The 20,809-nt window shown below is 31.6% G+C and overlaps 1 protein-coding gene across 2 annotated transcripts; it reads left to right on the forward strand.

Annotated features, from left to right (window-relative positions):
* The first annotated feature begins 406 nt into the window (after nt 1-406).
* On the forward strand, nt 407-19,890 carry LOC143076253 (uncharacterized). 2 transcript variants are annotated; one of them, XM_076251988.1, is made up of 11 exons: nt 407-442; nt 1,960-1,986; nt 3,492-3,515; nt 3,961-4,002; nt 5,811-5,852; nt 6,445-6,556; nt 13,405-13,550; nt 15,094-15,142; nt 15,820-16,142; nt 16,642-16,696; nt 17,984-19,890. In XM_076251988.1, the coding sequence occupies exons 1-11, from the start codon at nt 419-421 to the stop codon at nt 18,106-18,108; spliced, it is 969 nt and encodes a 322-aa protein (XP_076108103.1). In that variant the 5' UTR covers nt 407-418; the 3' UTR covers nt 18,109-19,890. The 2 variants fall into 2 exon arrangements, with proteins under 2 accessions (XP_076108103.1, XP_076108104.1); XM_076251989.1 differs by having other exon boundaries at nt 16,645-16,696.
* Nucleotides 19,891-20,809: the final 919 nt, after the last annotated feature.

Here is a 20,809-nt window from a genome sequence, read left to right on the forward strand (position 1 = left end):
TAATTTGAATACATTTTTTTGAACACGTTTGCCAGGTGCGTTTACATTTTTACATATGTTTATCTATTATGAACGACCTAACTCAACAATATCCAGATAATAATAGAGATAAAGGTATTGCTTTTATCATTGATTTTCATTTTAAATGTAACGTGTCAAATGTGTATGCAACTTGTTATTTTCAAAAACTGTAATGCACATTTAGCCTTTAACTGTTCCTTGACCTGCAACAATTTTCTGCTCTCATATAAATACATCTATAAATTGTTCTATATTACTGTACTCTATTTATGTTTATCATGATTTCAAATCAAATCAGTCATAAAAACTGCCTATAAATAGGATCATGTTATACCTGGAAAGTAATGCGCATGTCTGTCACTACTCAACCCTCAGTTGACTACAATCTGCTAACAAAATGGATGTCGACGACACGTCAAAGGTAATTTTCATCATTTGTAATTGATTCTTGGTTCTTTCAAATAATATTCAATACAATTTAAAATGAAAGTTTTTCTGGTGTTCGACCTTGTTGTTTTAGTCCGCTTTTATAATGTTTGCCATTAATTTCTGTTTACTTTATCCAATATCGTTCTTAAAGATTGCTATATAAGATTGTTAACAAAAGACTATGTCATATTGATAAATAACTACTCTGTTATTGGAATTACACTGTCTGTGCAATGCAAATGACTCATTTAGGTCAAGACTTTTTGGCCGAGTTTTGATCCGGCAATCTAATTATTTCGAAATATCTTTAGGCTTTAGTTCCAAATAAATGAATTGCTTCACTTCGTTAATACAACGCGACTCGGAGCAATAACAAGACCAACCAATATGATCATAATTAAAGTATATTAAGCAGGAGTAATAACAAGATGATTCTTTAAAGGGCAATAACTAATATTCATAATATCTAAGTGATATCATGCTAAACAATTTTATACAGCATGAAAAGGTTTTGACTTAAAAAGAAGAAAAAAAAAGCAATCGAACAAATACAATAGGTCTTTCCAGAGGAAAGTGGAATACATATTAATAATATTGAAAACGCATGTGAACCAAATAGCGATTTTTTTCTTTACAAGGTCAATAGACTCACAGAGAGAATATTACTTTTCACAATCAAATTTTGCATTTTGTAGACTAGTAACAAAATTTGTAATAAAGGAACCTCAAAATGTATGACTATTTAATTATTTCTTTTGTAATGATACACTAGTAGTTGGTGATTTGAATTACTCGTCTTCTGTCATTGCAAAAGAAAACAAAAATACAAAATTACTTTTTTGAAATTGATTCTCAAATTACCTTCGTTATGAGTTTTACATACAAGTGAAAGATGAGGTAAACACTCAATCTAGAAAAGTTCTGAAGGTTCAACGACTATATTCCTCTTATAATATTGAACTGAACACAATGGACTATTGATTAACTTTTGATTACAACATGAACATATTATATGTTTATGTAATAAATATTTTGCTGGTTGCTATCTGTGATTATAAAATTGAGAATGAAAATTTGAAGTGTGTCAAAAAGAGACATTCAAAACGAAGATAAAAAACAGCCCAATGCCACCAATTGGACTTCAACAAAGGATGAAAATCCAGAACTCTGAACCAGACTGCAGCTGGCCCCTGAAACAAATGGACGTCACATTCTAGATTTTTTTAATATATGTCTTATGAGATACCAATTTGTATTCAATTATTAGGTAATGAGTGAATATAAGATGTCTTTTAGAAGGAATTTCCTACGACTAACAAACAACAAATCTGCTAAGCGATAAACATTAACGATTAACTCGACGTCTTATTGTATTTTTTTTCACCCATAATACAATTTGAATCATTCAAACTGTACAAGCAAAGTCGGCGACTCTATGATAACTTTATATTTCATGTTTCAAGAATGTCAAAAATGTATAAAATATAATATTGAACATTAATTTTTCAGTGTTATAGACAGAACCGTCATTTAAATGTAAGTAACATGGGTTCACTATATATATTTTCATTTGCTTTACGTTTTATACAATAAATACCTTTACTGGATCATGTAGATTGCTATTGTTACTTTAAACATTGCTGAGTCTTCAATGTGTGTATAAATGTCATTGCGAACGACAATACAAAAATAATACATATGTCATTGCGAACCAGTGTCATTGCGAACCATTTTGTTTGAATTGAAAACTTTATATATTGACTTGAAAAAAGAAAGTTCGATAAATATAAGGTGAGGATATGTGGTATGATTGCAAATGTATCAAATATACACTGACGATTAAATAAAGTGGCACTAAGCAGGTAATGACAAACATATGCCCTTGAAAAAGGAGAACAAATCTCATATCGTATAGTCAGCCATAAAATGCCCCGACAGAAGAAACTTTAAAACAATATAGGGCGAATTGATAACAAAACAGTTTAAGAAAGAAATATGCCATGGACAAACGTCAACAACTGAACTAGATGCTCTTGACGAGAAACCGAAATATGCAAAATGAATCAAGATCAAAGGTGTTTCGAAGAGCTCAACATAACCAAACCTGACTCAGTGGTGAAACGGCACAACATCAGAACAAACTATACAAATCAGTTAAACTAGATTTAGCTGTTCATATCTATAGAAAAAAGAAAAAAAAAAACATCTGACGAAAATGCATATCGGTTGCTTATAGCTATTTATACGCTCTAATCAACAAAAAGGCACACAAATACAGATCTTAAAGTATTTGTAGCTACTGACAGCGCTAGATGGTTCAAAGCCAATCATAACTAATGAAACTTAGATTTTGTAAAATATCAACTAGTACACCTCAAAATTCCGATCGCTTAAATTTAAGTGTTAGTCATTAACATTCTGACAAAAGCAATATCTTGTGCAATCCTCAGCGTACTAACTACATGGGCAACACATACTTACATACATGTATCGCCATTGCTATTGTAATTTGTGTGTTTTGTCTCTAATTGTTCAGTAGTACTTTGACTATAGAGTGCTTAAATGCTATTTTGTTTTTCTTAGTTGACATATTTAATTTCTTTTATTAGTAATTAAGATTTAAACAGAATAATTATAACTACTGTATCCATTTTTATTTTTTTTTTATATATTTACATATTACGTTTATTTGGTATACCCACATATTGTTGTCAATATAATGAAATTATATGGAATTGGCATAAAAGTTAGAGGTTCAGTGAGCTATTAACCAAGGTTTAATCCACCATTTTCTATATCGGGAAATGTTTGACTATGACAATTATTTCCATTTGTTTTCAATGTGATGGGTGCGCTACAAACACAGACATTTTATTTTCTTCAAATAATAATGCTCCAGATAAGAGTTTACTAATTTCAACAGCAAATTTGACACTGCCAAGAATAAATCCGCAAAATGATTTAACAGAATTATATTTTTTTGTTTTGATTTGGATATCAACAATGTGCACAGTTTTCATGATATTATTTGGATTTTTTAGAAAAAAGTGCGAAAGAAAAATCAGGTATGCCTATTATTTATCAATTGTTGTTTTCTTTCGTATTTCAAATCATAAAATCCTAATCTTCATCATATTTTTTTTTGCATTAAACATTGATAATTGTAGGTATTTAAACATGCTGTTCTGTAAAACTTTATCAGTGCATGTATCCAAATAACTGAGTGAGGTCAACAAGCAATAGTTTATTTGGATTCATTTTCAGTCACTTGACTAAGAAGATAATGACTAAATATAATTGTTTTGCATGTGACTATATCCCCTATTTAGATAAAATATAAAAAACAAACACTTATGATATAATAGTTTTTAAAATAAGATTATTCCTGTCATTGAATACCTATCAATGCTCACGAGTCACAAAATGATTACTTAGATATTCTTCATTTGAAAATTCTAGTTCATATTCTAAAATAGCTAAGTTTTGTTATGTTGATTTATGTTTTTTCAGCATCATAAACATTTGGCGAGTCAACCGTTCGAGAAATCAAAGGTATGTAACAGCTTGTCTTTTTAATATTTGACAAGATCTTAATCATAACCTGCACATGATATAATTTATTTTAGATACATGTATGTATTTTAACAGGAACATGATAAAAGTTCTTACATATATATTTGAATTATCGTTTTATATACAATTTCAAAATAGATATCTTTTGATAAAGGAAAAATTAAGCAATGCTATTGTATTATAAATTTGAATGTGTTTTAATCTCAAAACAGTATTCATTTCATCTATTTTGAGATTTCAAACTTAATCTATCAACGTTTTAAACACAAGGCTTCCCGTCTAGTGGAGTGGTAACTTTTTAACAGGAAATTATAACCGGTTTTTGTACCTGATTTTATGTGAATTTGTGAGCCTCTGTCGCTACTGCTTTTGATCAAAGGGTGTCACATGATACCGCTTTTCGCCTTTTCGGTAAAAATCATGTCAAGGAGAGTGCTATGCATGCTTGATAACCACTGAATTTGAATACGACAGTTTTTGATGTTCTAATCAGACATTAGATTTATAAAAAAAACTTGAAAAATAAGCAAGTTTCAAAGCTTGTATGAATTTAAGATTGATGAACATTTTTTTTATATATATGAACTTTGATTTATCAGTGGTATTCTTGACAAAATAGTTTAAATTCCATTTGACTGTCTATCCAAATGTGTACATGGCAGGTGCTACTAATGTTGTACACTTAATTGTACATTGTTAGGTGCTTTTAATTTAAGTTGAAAAAATTATCATTCTTATGTTCCCCATTTTATTTAGCCCATTTAAAAAATTTAGGGAATTTTAGAATCAAGAGCTTTATTTGTATATCTTTGGCATGTGTATGACATTGAAATATATATCGAATAATGTTGTTGTAATTGAAATTTTAACTTTGAGTAAACAAAACACGTTGAATATCATTGCATTTTACAATACTGTGTACGTTTTAACCGTATTTCACAATCAATGAGTAAGATACCTTGTGCGACAAGTTTTAAAAGGATTATTACAAAACTGCTCAATGTATTGCTTTCTGACAAGTCTCGTTTGTATCTTCCATCTCTCTCTCTGTCTGTATAGTGATTTGATCAATTTTTTTGGTCTTGTGTGCTTTCGTTTTTTCACGTATTTCAGTTCTTCATATTATAAGTTATTGTAAAGTTGATGTCTTCCCTTCCTCTCCTGTAGTTTGATATCAATTAAGTGACAGCGTTAAAAATTAACTGATATTAAATTCTAATGTATGTAACATAAACAAAGGTAAAGGTTCACGAAGGGTTAAAATTGGCCCTAAAGTGTTGATGTTTTTTTTTTTAAACTGGCCGAACTTATTACATGTTTCACATAGACATATTTGTTATAAAACTATTAAGACAAAAATATATTTTTTTGCTCCTTCCTTTAAAATTTATGAAGCTATGACCCTCGTAAATAAACATTTTTTGTATTTAAGGTCGATCCATAAATGTTATTGTTTTGGCATATTTAACCGTGGCCGTCAGCCACTATTCAAACAATTTTATATTGATGAATTGGAATCTTTTGGTTAAAAAAACATTTTGGATCTTGGGTTGCGACATATTTTGACAAAATGTCCCAAATGGCCTTACTTTAGATAATATTACATACATTTATGAGGAGAAAAAAAAAACCTGATTTATTCAGAAATAAGGTTTTGAAATAGACCGATTTAGGAACCAAATCGTGACCATTTTGGTGTTTTATGATAACGTGGATATTTTAGGTAATTTTGTGCCATAATTTAAACGTCATCAAAATGATAAAGATAATTAATTAATGTCTTTCAGATGACGCTGGAATTAGTTAGTCAGCTTTTAATTGATGCAGAGGTATGTAATGTGTTACAAACCAACCTGTACACCTTTTTATTTGCAATTATCACCCAGAATAGTATAAACAACTATAAATGCTCAACCTATGGTAAAATGAAATCAAATTATACAGCTGCAATGAATTATCAATTAATTATTTGAGATTCAAATATCTACAATGAATGATTGATTTACTTTACCCTGCATTAACACAAAAAGGCTGTTGAGCACCGATCTAATATTCTAATCTCAAATATTCATAACCAAGAGATTATTAGAATATCCCTGTTGACAGACATTTATCTTATAACAACACTTTTCCGCTTTATTATTTTTATGAAAGACGATTTTTAGTAATTTGAATATTATATGAACATGATGAACTCTTATGCATTACAGTCGAATATTCAAGGAGCATTTTTTTTATACTGTTCAATTAAGCTCTAAATGTTTCCAGTTTAACAAATAATTGACGACTTTGGGTGTTGGATTTCGTCGCTGTGTTGAATACCCATTGGTGACCTTAGGCACTTATTTACTCTCTGGTCTGGTTGTTGTCTTTTTGACATATTCATTATTTCAGTTCTCAATGTATTGTTATTCAATGCAGATAAAAAAGCAGTATTTTACAAGACAATCGCGTAAGGCCAGCTTCAATGGGTGGAGGATGTACAAGGGACAAACACCGGAGATATTAGCTGATGCAGGATTTTTCCAAACAGGTATAGTATGATATTTTTCACGTACTGTTATAGTATATAAGCTTAATGTCTGAATTACAATCTCAACGCTTTTTTCACGAATGTGACAACCAAATTAGCCTCAGTGCCGGATTTAAACTGACATGAGCAATATGACAGATACCACATTTAAAGCGGGACCTGCCTGCACATCCACAGGACATATGATCACCTCAGTTTGTGTTGTGTTTTGTGTTCTGTTGTTTGTCTGTTTATCTTTTTTTGTAGGCATGGTGTATCTTCTGTTTATTTTTTTTTATGATTTGGAATGTCTTACTGGTATCTTTTGCATCTCCTGTGGAAATGAAGATATGAAATGATGAAATGTTTTGATATTCCTAAGTTTATATGCATTTGGGCAAATTGAAACTTTAAAACCAAAAATACTGTACAGTAGACATGTGCGGGTCTGGCAATACGTTGTGGTGTGACAACTTTCATTTCTTTAAATATTATGCTTACAATTTGTACTCAGTAGCTGCCTTCCATTAACGTTAAAAGTGTTATTTACTATAAATGTTGAAAATGATTCGTTCAAATTCTTTTGAACCCAAATAAATTTGTCCTTTACCTTTGAGTTCGGCATCGTTATACTTTTCCACAAACGTACTTTAACACCGACATGGAAGAAAAAGACCTAGGCGAGTGACTTATTTCAAAAAGACGCTTAGTTAACGACTTTAATGCACCCACCCAACACACGGCTGTATTATATATCATTCGAAAAACCTGTACTTTCTGTTTTGCCCGGTCGTTAAAAAATCGTACGGTGCAATTTTTGTTAAATCAAGTTCAAAGGTCATGAAAAAAACATTCCAATTTTGGGATTACTAAATAAAACGTCAATTCTTGTACCATAAAATTTTCCAAAAGATCATATGAACTTTTTGGAACATGATACATAATTTCCAAATCAAACAAAAAATACGAGATTCGATGCGCAAAATTTTCCGAAAATTGAAATTTATTACAAATCCTAAAAAAATGAAAAATTATTCAAAAAGCAAAAAATATCTTGGGGAATCGATATTTGTATGCTAAAAAAAAGCTCAATGTATATGTTTTAGGTCGAAGAATATTTGTTTTGTAATTTTAAGATGCAATTATAAATTATTGTTCATGGAACAGCCTTCTATTGAAGTGTTTGCAGTTGTCCAAAAATTTGCCATCTGCAAATAGCGATCATTTTGTTAATCTATGTTAAAATAGCACATCGCTAATTGTGAATATCAGAGAGCAGAATGATTTTCCATAATAAAAGAAGGAGCATTTAAAGTAAGAAAAGAATATATGCGAGGTAATTGAGGTTAAAATATTTTTTTTACGAAGTCAAACTTTTTTACTTTTTGTAATCATGTTTAGGCAACATTGAAATAAGTAATAAAATTGAGAATGGAAATGGGGAATGTGTCAAAGAGACAACAACCCGACCAAATAAAAAACAACAGCAGAAGGTCACCAACAGGTCTTCAATGTAGCGAGAAATTCCCGCACCCGGAGGCGTCCTTCAGCTGGCCCCTAAACAAATATATATACTAGTTCAGTGATAATGAACGCCATACTAATTTCCAAATTGTACACAAGAAACTAAAATTAAAATAATACAAGACTAACAAAGGCCAGAGGCTCCTGACTTGGGACAGGCGCAAAAATGCGGCGGGGTTAAACATGTTTGTGAGATCTCAACCCTCCCCCTATACCTCTAACCAATGTAGAAAAGTAAACGCATAACAATACGCACATTAAAATTCAGTTCAAGAGAAGTCCGAGTCTGATGTCAGAAGATGTAACCAAAGAAAATAAACAAAATGACAATAATACATAAATAACAACAGACTACTAGCAGTTAACTGACATGCCAGCTCCAGACTTCAATTAAACTGACTGAAAGATTATGATTTCATCATATGTACATCAGGCACAATCCTTCCCGTTAGGGGTTTAGTATCATACCATCATAACATATATGAGAAGAACATAACCCGTGTCATGCCAACAACTGTTTTTAGAATATTGTTTAGAAACACTTGGGTGTCTAAAGCGGGATGTAAACGAACTAAATAAAATGCGGCTGCTTCTTATTTAGTTTAAAATCGTGTTATAGTAAGTCATATTAAATGTGTTTAGAAGTTTAATCGCTTTAATTATTTGAATAAAAGATGCTTTGAGTATTTTCTACATAAGCTTTAAAAATACAAATACATGTCATTGTGTATGTAAAACACTATAAGCAGTTGTGAAATAACAAAATGAAAAAGTTAAATACCCTTCCTGACCTCCTAAGATCATTCGCTGTTTTAGGAGTGTTCGTTTTCATGGTATGCTGTGTTTTTTTAACTGTTGTTCGTCTCTTGGACTTTAATTTTATTTTGTTCATGGTATTAATTAACTTTATTTGATTCATGGTTTGAGATGTTGATTGTCCCTTTGGTATTATTTTACTTTAAAGACATTAACTTGAAGTAATGAAAATCGACAAAAAAAACACCTCAAAGTAAAGTGAAGAAGATTAACGCAATAAGACAAATATCCGCGAAAATAACTTAATTTGCTCACGGTGATATATATATAGACGAAATCTTTATCATGATACATTTAGCTACACTGATCTATAATTGTTAAACCTTTTACTACATGAATAGTGACGAAATATATCAAAGGGACATCACACTAATAATTAAAAACGAACTGACAAAGCCGGGCAAAAAACGAACAAGACAAGCAACAGTATACAAAACACAACATATAAAACTACAGATTGAGTAACACACCCCCCCCCCCCAACAAAAATAATTTTGTGTGAACTCAGGGGTTCCCAAAGGGTAGGCAGATCATGTTCTACATGTGACAACCGTCTTAGTTTAAACATATCTATTTATAGTGGATTGGGAAACAAGTTTTGCAACTTAAATTATTCGCTTTCCACTTTGTTGGTGCGAGTGCTGCCTTGTAGCGGCATTAGCCTGCTCTTTTTCGAAATCTACAAAGGTGTGTTTAACGTGCAAGATATATGGCTCTCTCTTAACACGGGTCAGCCATTTATCGTCCCCTTCCGACGGACTTTCATCGTTTCCTCAGACCATACTCACAAATTGTGTCAAGGAAGAGCCGAAAATGCAGTCCCTGAAATTTTCATCACGGAACGGGAATCGAACCAGGAACCTTTGTGTTAGTAGTCCGATGTACTAACCACTACACCACGGCTCTCTTTTACCCGTCTTGTGGCACATGTATTTCCTAACTCGGTGCCAAGCCTTATTCGGTTGGTGACATTCATGGCAGAATTGACGGCAATTTAGTTACGTCAATGGAACTTATCAGTCGTCATCTGGCGAAACAGATATCTCATGATTGTCAACCAACTCGAAGTGGCGTCTATGAAATTTTCAAAGGGATGATTTCAACTTTGCATTTGAACTCTGGTTTAAAACATGTTTAAACCACCATTTTTCTTCAAATGTCCTGTACCAAGTCAGGCATATGGCAGTTGGTATCGAATAATCTGTTTCTTTGTATGTTGGCGTTTGTTTTTGTAGCAGTTCTGTGTTTCTGTTATATCGTTGTGATCCTCTTATAGTTGATGCGTTTTCCTAGTTTTTGCTTTGTGACCCGGATTTATTGCAGTTACTAGTAAATCGATTGATGACCATTGAATAGCGGTATACTATAGTTGCCTTTATTTCAGAGGAGTTGAGGCTCAATAAAGTCGGTCTCCTCCTTTAGTAGTATAGATATGCAGGCGTTGCTATAATCATGATAATGTTGTTACATAGAAATGAAAAGTTTATAATTTGGTAGTAAGGGGTGTTTTTATGGGTTGTTTTATGCTCATCTCTTTTGTCGTAAAACTTGTTCTCAACCAACCCTCATCATCGATTTCAAGATACGTGATAGAGTAAACTATATTTGTTGAGTCTTTTATTTTCAATTTTACACTATTCAGTGAGATGACATCATCTATATAATGGAAAGTGAAGTTTCAAGATAATGATAGCTTCTTGTCAGTCGTCATCAGAAACTTTTGCATGAAGTCATTCTCGTATGAAAAATGAACTAGTCATTCAGGAAGTCTAGTTGTAACTAGAATCGTTGCGTATTAATGGATATTTTTTCTTCAAAATTATTCTTATTTGATGAATTAATGCCTGAAAACAATAAACAACAGAATTTAAGCAATCAAGTAGTCAAGTTTTATAATGTGTTTACTAGTTTTTGAAATTCTTTGAAATTTCAATTTTCATCAATTTATTTTCTATTTATTTTGGTCTAAATTTTCAATTCACATTAAATAAATAAAAAGTCTTTTCACTACATCAATATTTATAATGAAGCTACAAATCAAACAATTAGAAAAGTCGAAATATGTTTATTTCAGTCTGGTAGTTACAATGCAGATTGCAATCTCTTGGTTTCACCCCCTTTATTTCAAGCAATGAGATGATTCGCACACATATTTTTTTACTCTAAATTTTTCAGATTCTTAAGAATTTGTTTATTAAATCTTATATTAACCACATACAATGTTTAAATAGGAAGAAATGCTCAAAAGCTGTTTTTTCGCAGATGGCGGTATTTTGGGCAACTGTATGAGTTGTTATGATTTGCTGTTTGATTAGAAGTAAGCATAATTTTAGGAAATTTTATGATGTCAAAAACTTCTTTGATAGTCATTACAGGGTTTTACTTAGTTTTAATTGATTAGCATTTGCACCAGAAAGAAAAATTTGGGTTTTCACACATTTTGTTAACTTTTACTCGAATTTCAGGAAACATGTGCTCTCTGTCAAACATGTCAAAAACACGCTTTAAATATTAAATAATGCATTTGAATAATGACTGTTAATCTCTCTGCTAAAAGTTTAAATTGTTTGCATATGTGAATTTAGTATATAAAAGTCATATTGTGCAATCAGGCTGAAATCTTAGAAAATATGCACTTATTCGTCCTTGACCTTTGATCTTGATTTGGCGGAAATTGTACCGTACGATGTTTTTACGACCGGGCAAAACAGATAGTACAGATGTGTAGCTTTCAAATGATATATAATTTAGCCGTGTGTTAGGTAGGTGCATTAAAAATTTAATTTTATGGTTAAAGTCACTCGCCTAACCAGGTCTACACCTTTAGAAAAACCAATGAATAAAATGTATAATTCCTTTTAATATTTTGTTTAAGGATGTCTGCTGGTCATGTTTTTGAATTCTTGTCATATTTTCGATTTTCTCAGATTTTCTCCATACAAATGTATTAAATTTTTTTTTACACGAGACCCCACTTTTGTCTTCATAAATCTGTTCAATAGATCATTTATGACCATTTGAATTTTTGTCATGAAATCCTTGTTATTTTTTCTTGGTTTAAAGGGTAAAAACAATTCCAATGTTAACAAATAGTAAAGTCTGAAGAAAACCCTTTTCCCGCCATCTTCTAAATGTCTCGTATTTTGAAAACTACACACGAGACTATCGATTTTATTACTTTATTTTGTTTAAATATCAAAGTTGTTTTCATTTTAAGCAATCACATGAAATCCTTGTTATTTTAAATTAGAGCAGCAGACATCCTTAAGCAATATTTTTGGCAAAACTAAGGACACACACTTCCAATAAGAAACTGAAAATGATGGCATCATGAATAAACTAGGGGCTCCTATCAGCTTCGGTCATTTTTTAAGGTTATGTACATCTACAACAATGGGCAATTTCTAAAATGGTAGACTAGATTAATTTTCATGGCTCAAATCTCTCTTTTGTCGATCTATCTTTTTTGTTTTATGTGCTTTTATAGTATTATATTAATCCCTCTCCACTTTGCATGTGTGAGTGCTGCCTTGTAGCGGCATTAGCCTTTCCTTTTTAGAAATCTACAAGGGTATCTTTACCGTGCAATATATATGGTTCTCTCTTATTCTTTCATACGACAACTGACTATCTTCTCTTGGTAGACGTTGTTGTAGATATTGTCTTGAGCATTATAATTGCCTCTTTTTCGATCTCTCTTTGTCGTTTAAAAAAAATATAAGTCAGCGATCAAAACATTGATAACAATGTCATTCAGCTGCACTATCTATAAAAGAGGTCGACCAACGATTTTAAATATATTCACTTATTCGTTAATGATTCTACAATGTATATAATTTATCATCTCTTTCCATTTTAGTTTAGAAAATAACAGGCAATAACAGAAACGTATTTCGAAAATTATTGTGCAACTAAAAACAAATCTTTAAACGGTCAACTAAGGATGTCATATATGTTCACGCATTTGATATACCTTTTCTTGTGGATCCCTTTTCATATGTTAACTTCAAGATTATAGGTTACAAAGTAATTGGTAAGATTCGTCATTTGAAGTCAATAACTTCTATAAGCAGTCGTCTGACTGTAATGATGAAAATAAATAGTAGGTTGATCTACACATTATTAACAATATCTCTGTATCTGTGGTGGCTTTTAAGACAAAACCTTACCCCTATGCTCTAATTTAAGACATGCCGGTCATGCTTGTTGACAGACAAGATCATATTTGTTAAAATTAGATACCCACATGCTGATTGTGATTTACGAAGGGCTAAAATTGGCCGTAATATTTTTTTTTTTAATCGGGCCAAAGGTTTACAAATTTTACAAAAACATAGTTGCGATATGACTGTTAGCACAAAAAAAATCTATCTTTATACTTCACATTAAAATTTGACAAAGTGCTGACTCCTTTAGTATGCACTACTTGTCTTAAAACGTCAGTTTTTGTCAAATTTTCAATAATCTTAGCAGTTAAAGTTTAGATCGTCTTGTTTTTTTAAACATGTATTTGTATATTCATTATTCAGAATGTGGTGCTCAAGTACAATGCTACGAGTGCGGATTCCGAGTGTTCAAACGAAATGTAGGTGCCGATCCGCTTGAAGATCATACACGAATGAACCCGAATTGCCAGCTTGTAAAGATGAAAGAATCAACTATTGAAGTTGTTGAGGTATTTTAAAATTAACAAATTAGTGTACATGTGCATTAGCTTAGTGCAGTTCAATTGTAAAAAAAAAAAGCTCATTGGTGTTCTCTAGCTCTCTGATAAACGTCAGAACTTTGCGCACAATTTTGTTTAAAATAAAATATACATCCGCGTCAAATGATACATTAAAAGGAAATTTAATCACCAGTATTTAGGAATCCTTCACATTGGTATTATTTTTATTTTTTAGATAATTTTTGTTTGATGAATTAAAAGATAAAGCTGCACTGCTTGTTTGTTTTATTTGACATTGGCATTTACAGTCGATTATTGAACCATTAAGTACTATGTGGTCGATCTGCAACAGTACAATTTTTCTACTCGTAAAACAAAAGATATTATATAACTTTGTTCCCAAAAAATTTAAATGATTGTTAAGACTTTAAATGTGAATATTAAAATCATTCATTTTATTTTAAATTAGAAACACGATCATATATTCCTGATATACATGGTTTACTCAATTTTCTGGAAAGTTTGTAATGAATTAATTAAGTTATATTGAATGGCGAATGTCAATTGAAATCTGCATTTTCTGTCTTGCAAATATATAAATAGATAACGACCAATTTTACATTTTTTTTCTCGATTTTGTAGTCAAGTCCTTATGAAAAATGGATAATATCCAAATTTCAACCTTTTGTTATTTTAGTTTTACAGGCAATAACGTTTTACAATAGCAATAAACCAACTGCCCGTGCATATGGGATATACATTTCCCAACTCATTCGATATTTAGGATCATGCGGAAACTACTCAGAATTTGTAAAACGCAACCAGTGTCTGAGCAAAAAGTTAATGAATCAGAGGTATTTCAAAGAACGTCTCATCCCTTTTTTAAAAAGTTCATTGGTAGGAACAAGACCTCCGTATCAACTTCACAAACGATCATGGTCTTGAAGTATAGATTCCGGGTACTGACGTTGTTTATCGTCTTTTATTTCATGGTGTTAAATTATTCTTTTATTTGTCTTTTACAATATAACTTTTACTGTTTAGTCTAGTCTAGATCCAATTGACATCTGTACTGATACATCCCGTTATTGTGTTATTGCTCTATGGCAATTTTGTATTCTTGTCGTTCATCTTTGCTAATTTGCTTTGTCTATATGCCTTTTTGAATGTTTTGTGTTTCGTTGTTACATATGACGTGGGTCTGTCCTTATACTTCCTAGCATTGTGTTATTGTGCCATGGTAATTATTTGTTTTCATAGTGAATGATGATTAAAATAAAAACACAACGTTGACTGCTGTACCAATATTTATGACTGTTTATTTTGTTCCACACCTCGTTGTCAATATAATTGAATTGCATGCAATTGTTATACAAGTGAGAGGTGTAGCTAGCTTTAAAACCTGGTTTAATCCACAAATGTCCATATAACAAGATGCCTGAACCAAGAAAAACAAACACAAACAAACATATTTTATACAACTAGTCGCTATCGGTTGCTATTCGGAGATATTCGCCGACACATTTCTAATGTTTATTAATTTCTATTTAAGGCAGTACACATGTGTTCATCTGGCGAACATACTGAATTGAATAGTAGTAGTAAGTACTCAATTGGTTAACATATTTATTTATTTCACATGAACGGGTTTACATATGTTTATATCTTATATTACCATAGCTGTATTTGGCAAAACATTTAGGAATTTTGTCCTTAATGCTCTTCAAGTTCGTACTTTATTTGGCCCTTTTAACTTTTTTGGATTCGAGCGTCACTGATGAGTCTTTTGTAGACGAAACGCGCGTCTGGCGTATATACAAAATTTAGTCCTGGTATCTATGATGAGTTTATATAATATTTGATTTTCTTAAAAACGATAAACTGTAAATTGTTTGTCCTTTCTATCTTTTAATGCTGACTATTTCGATTAGTGTAGGAACGCTTAATCTTAAGTTACTAAATAAGCGATAAATACTTCCATTTTATGGCAAAACAACTTGAATTTTACGCATTACTTTATACGATAATAAAACATGCACATTAGTTATCAAAAAATTGTATGATTTTTAACCTTAAAAAAGTTACCAAACGTACTCGGTGTGAGCTAAGACTCTGCGTTGAAGACTGTACGTTGACCTTTAATTGTTTACTTTGCTGATTTGCGACCCGGATGGATAGTTGGCTCATTGGCAATCATATCACATCTTCTTACATATAAGAATTGTCCAATATACATTTGTTTACATTATACAGTTTTGGTTAATATATTTTTTTCCAGCGTGTGTGCATCAATGTCAAGAAAATAGAAACAACCATTCACTGCATCAGAAGATTGACTCATTTGAAACAATGTCATCAGAGAATGTTTCTACCTCATTGGTTACAAACACAGATGATTATACCCGTGAAAGATGTCTTCACAAAAAGCAAACAATTAGTGTACAAGTCTGTTTCCCACTGGAACCTACAATGTCGATCTTCCATCGTGGTACTAACAGAGTTTTGAAATTCAAAACCAAATACAAAGGATATATTTTATATACAAGCTTCGGACAATCATGGAATGAAGACAGATGTAGCCTATTTCATCAACGCTTTAGTGTATGTTATGAATATGCTTTACTCAGATATACTTTTTTATATTATGTTTTTTCGTACATTGGTGGCCTGCTGCAAGGTTGAATTCTGTCCCTGTCTTATATCCCCGAGTTTAAGTGGCAGTCTAAATTTCAGTTGACGATAAACGAGACCTTTTTATTGTATTTGTTGTTATTTTAGTTCTCGTCCTGAAAATGCAAAAAAAACCATTTGCTTTTGATCAAAACCAAACCACAGTTTAAGTCCCTATTTGAAAGTAGAACATTGTTTATTCTTTATATAATTAACAAGTGAACTAATATTGTGCTTTGCCAGATCTATAATAATCTTTACTTTGTCAATTTCTTAACGTATACACATACACACACATCTGGTTTATTGAAGAAAGAAAACTTTGTTGTTCATTTCTTTTTACCAAAATTGCATTATGTAGACTAACACTCCTGTTTTAAAGAACAAAAACACGATATCAAATCTTTAAATACACTTTTATATGTTTTAGCAGTTCAAGAAGAAACCACATATTCTAACAGAAACCCTCATTCAAGATTGGGAAGGTAATACATATCCGAACGTTAAAACTAGTCATTTGCAATCTAATATTTCTTTTATACATATCATATTTAATGCCAATAAGATGGAAAAACACGAGTACCCAAGAAGAACCACCATTTGGCTAAAAAACAATTATAAGTTATTTATAAATATACAACTGAAATTTATTTTATAGCTACATTAGCTTCTCTTTGGATCGTATTATTATGACTAACTATGTACAGTCAAATACCTAAAAACCTAGTTATAAGAGACTAGTTACTGAGTTCAGTCCAAGGACAACATCATAGGCATATAAAGAAGAAACTCTATATACTTGATATTCAAATAAACACGAATATAAACATGGTTGACACGCCGAGTCGGCCTCTATATGCTTGTACAAAAAGCTACACACTTCAAGATAACTGTAAGCAAACATTGTTGTTTATGTTATTAAATTTAGTAACTATATACCAAATGACAAATTCTCAACACAAAATAGTAAATTTGGCATCATCTCAAACACACAAAGCCCCTGTATTTACAATTTCTTATTGGCATCCGTGTCGCTGTCCAACAAGTATCAAATCATATGATGAAGAAATAATCTTTTAATCAGTTTAATTGAAGTCTAGAGCAGGCATGTCAGTTAACTGCTAGTAGTCTGTTGTTATTTATGTATTATTGTCATTTTGTTTTTTTCTTTTGTTACATCCTCTGACATCAGACTCGGACTCTTTAACTAAATGTTATTGTGCGTATTGTTATGTGTTTACTTTTCTACATTGGCTAGAAGTCTAGGGGGAGGGTCGCAATCTCATAAACATGTTTAACCCTGCTGCATTTTGCGCCTGTCCCAAGTCAGGAGCTCTTGCCTTTGTTAGTCTTGTATTATTTTTAATTTTAGTTTCTCGTGTATAATTTGGAGTTTAGTATGTCGTTCATTATTACTGAACTAGTATATACATTTGTTAAGGGGCCAGCTGAAGGATGCCTACGGGTGCGGGAATTTCTCGCTGCATTGAAGACCTGTTGGAAACATTCTGTTGTTGTCTGTTGTATGGTCGGGTTGTTGTATCTTTGACACATTCCCAATTTCCTTTCTCAATTCTATTAAAACATAGCTACTGACGATTTTCCGTCTGAATGTGTGCTCCCCATAATTTTGACTCAAACATAGAAAAATTAAACATGGCAGGAATACAAGTATGATATGTTGCTCATTTAATAATTATCATGAAGATTTTTGACTGCGTATTTTATCCAGACATTCCTTACAAGAATCTTTTTTTTTTATCTTTTTCTAGATTTCCGAATGAGGAACATTCATAACCTTCTGCTTCTACAGACATTATTTGGACTTTTTGTGCATTTGAACAGAGAATTGAGACAAGCAGACACTAGTGAATGTTTTCAAATAGTTGTTTCCTAGGCTGGTATTTTTGATTTGGCATCTGTCAGCCGCGTATGCCAAATCAAAAATACCTTGCCAATTGAAGAGGACAGAAACTGTACACTTATCATAGGGTTACCATCTAGAAAAAAAGACACTGTAAAGGAGATCCTTTTTAAATGGCCAGCCATTGTTGATTTGTCATCTGCCGCTGCAGAACGCCAAATCATCAATCCTGGTCCAGGAAAGGTGATTCCTGCAAATAGCAAGAGACTACGCAGCCAAATAGTCCAACTAGGCAGATGTTCGTATTACTTTAGCAAACTAATTGCTTTTTTACCTACAGGAACAAAGCAATCTGTCTGTAACGGTAACGATGTAGTAATTGTTAGTCCCGAGTGTGAAAATGTAACATGCACAGAAAACAACTGTGTTATAATCTGTGAACGTGGAAAATCAATATGGTGTTACAAAAACTCTCTTGCTATATGCAGTGTCAAGTGTGAAAACGTTTTACTCGAAAACAACGAAATTCAGGTTTCAGTCGAAGAAAGTTTCGATTTTCAAACCTTTATCAAACAAAATTTCGGACTTCGACTGTGGCAAAGTTTTTTCAGAAAATGAAATATTGAAAGATTTGCTAGGAACTGATTTTTTGTTGTATTATTCATCATTCCTCTATCATGCAATTATTTCAGTGGTCAAACATTTGATCTTTGATTTAATTATTCCGATTCAATGCGATGACGTAGTTATATGTGAACATTGACCTTGTTAAAGCAATGATACAATTGGTCTGTTATATTATTACCCTGGGTCTTTGAAATTGCGTTGTTATCTGTGAACATTGACTTTTGTTAGTGCAATAAGTTTAGGGGCTGTACATTTGATCTGTGATATAATTATCCAAATTCAATGACATTGCTGTGTTAGTTGTGAACATTGACATGTTGGTGCAATAGTAATGGTTGTATATTTGATCTGTGATATACAGTGATTTTATTACCCTATAAAGTTAGTTGTCATCTTTAAATCTTGTGCTAGTGCAATAATTTTAGTAAATGAACATCTGTTCAGTGATATTCATTGAAATTGTTATGAAGATTCAATGAAATTGATTTTTTATCTGTAAAGATTGACCTTATGATTTATTAGTATGAGTAGTTCTACATTTGATCTGTGTAATATAGTGATTTCATTACCCTAGTTCAAAGAAATTTAGTTGTTATCTGTAAAGATTGACCTTGTCGGTGCTAAAGTATTAGTGGTTTTAAATTTGATCTGTGAAGTTCTTTGGCTTGTTATCTGAAAACATTGATCTTGTGATGCAAGAGTGTAAGTGGTCGTATATTTGATCTGTGAGTTACAATTATTTTGCTGCGCTAGTTTTATGAAATTGACTTGTTATCTATAAACATTGACCTTGTGATACAAAAGTGTTAGTGGTTATATATTTGATCTGTGAAAAACAGTTATTTTGCTACCCTTGTTCTACAAAATTTAGTTGTTATCTTTAAAGATTGACCTTGTGATGCAAAAGTATTAGTGGTTGTATATTTGATCTGTGAAATACGGGTTTTTTTTGCTATCCTAGTTCTATCAAAACTAAGTTGTTATCTGTAAACATTGACCTTGTTGGTGCAATAGTTTTAGTGGTTGTATATTTGATCTGTGAAAAACAGTTATTTTGCTACCCTTGTTCTACAAAATTGAGGTGTTATCTGAAAAGATTGACCTTGTGATACAAAAGTATTAGTGGTTGTATATTTGATCTGTGAAAAACAGTTATTTTGCTTCCCTTGTTCTACAAAATAGAGGTGTTATCTGAAAAGATTGACCTTGTAATACAAAAGTATTAGTGGTTGTATATTTGATCTGTAAAATACGGGTTTTTTTGCTATCCTAGTTCTATCAAAACTAAGTTGTTATCTGTAAACATTGACCTTGTTGGTGCAATAGTTTTAGTGGTTGTATATTTGATCTGTGAAAAACAGTTATTTTGCTACCCTTGTTCTACAAAATTGAGGTGTTATCTGAAAAGATTGACCTTGTGATACAAAAGTGATAGTGGTTATATATTTGATCTGTGAAAAACAGTTATTTTGCTTCCCTTGGTCTACAAAATAGAGGTGTTATTTGAAAAGATTGACCTTGTGATACGAAAGTATTAGTGGTTGTATATTTGATCTGTGAAAAACAGTTATTTTGCTTCCCTTGTTCTACAAAATAGAGGTGTTATTTGAAAAGATTGACCTTGTGATACAAAAGTATTAGTGGTTGTATATTTGATCTGTGAAATACGGGTTTTTTTGCTATCCTAGTTCTATCAAAACTAAGTTGTTATCTGTAAACATTGACCTTGTTGGTGCAATAGTTTTAGTGGTTGTATATTTGATCTGTGAAAAACAGTTATTTTGCTTCCCTTGTTCTACAAAATAGAGGTGTTATTTGAAAAGATTGACCTTGTGATACAAAAGTATTAGTGGTTGTATATTTGATCTGTGAAATACGGGTTTTTTTGCTATCCTAGTTCTATCAAAACTAAGTTGTTATCTGTAAACATTGACCTTGTTGGTGCAATAGTTTTAGTGGTTGTATATTTGATCTGTGAAAAACAGTTATTTTGCTTCCCTTGTTCTACAAAATAGAGGTGTTATCTGAAAAGATTGACCTTGTAATACAAAAGTATTAGTGGTTGTATATTTGATCTGTGAAATACGGGTTTTTTTGCTATCCTAGT

Source organism: Mytilus galloprovincialis, chromosome 5, assembly GCF_965363235.1.
Source record: "Mytilus galloprovincialis chromosome 5, xbMytGall1.hap1.1, whole genome shotgun sequence".
NCBI classification, from domain to species: Eukaryota; Metazoa; Mollusca; class Bivalvia; order Mytilida; family Mytilidae; genus Mytilus; species Mytilus galloprovincialis.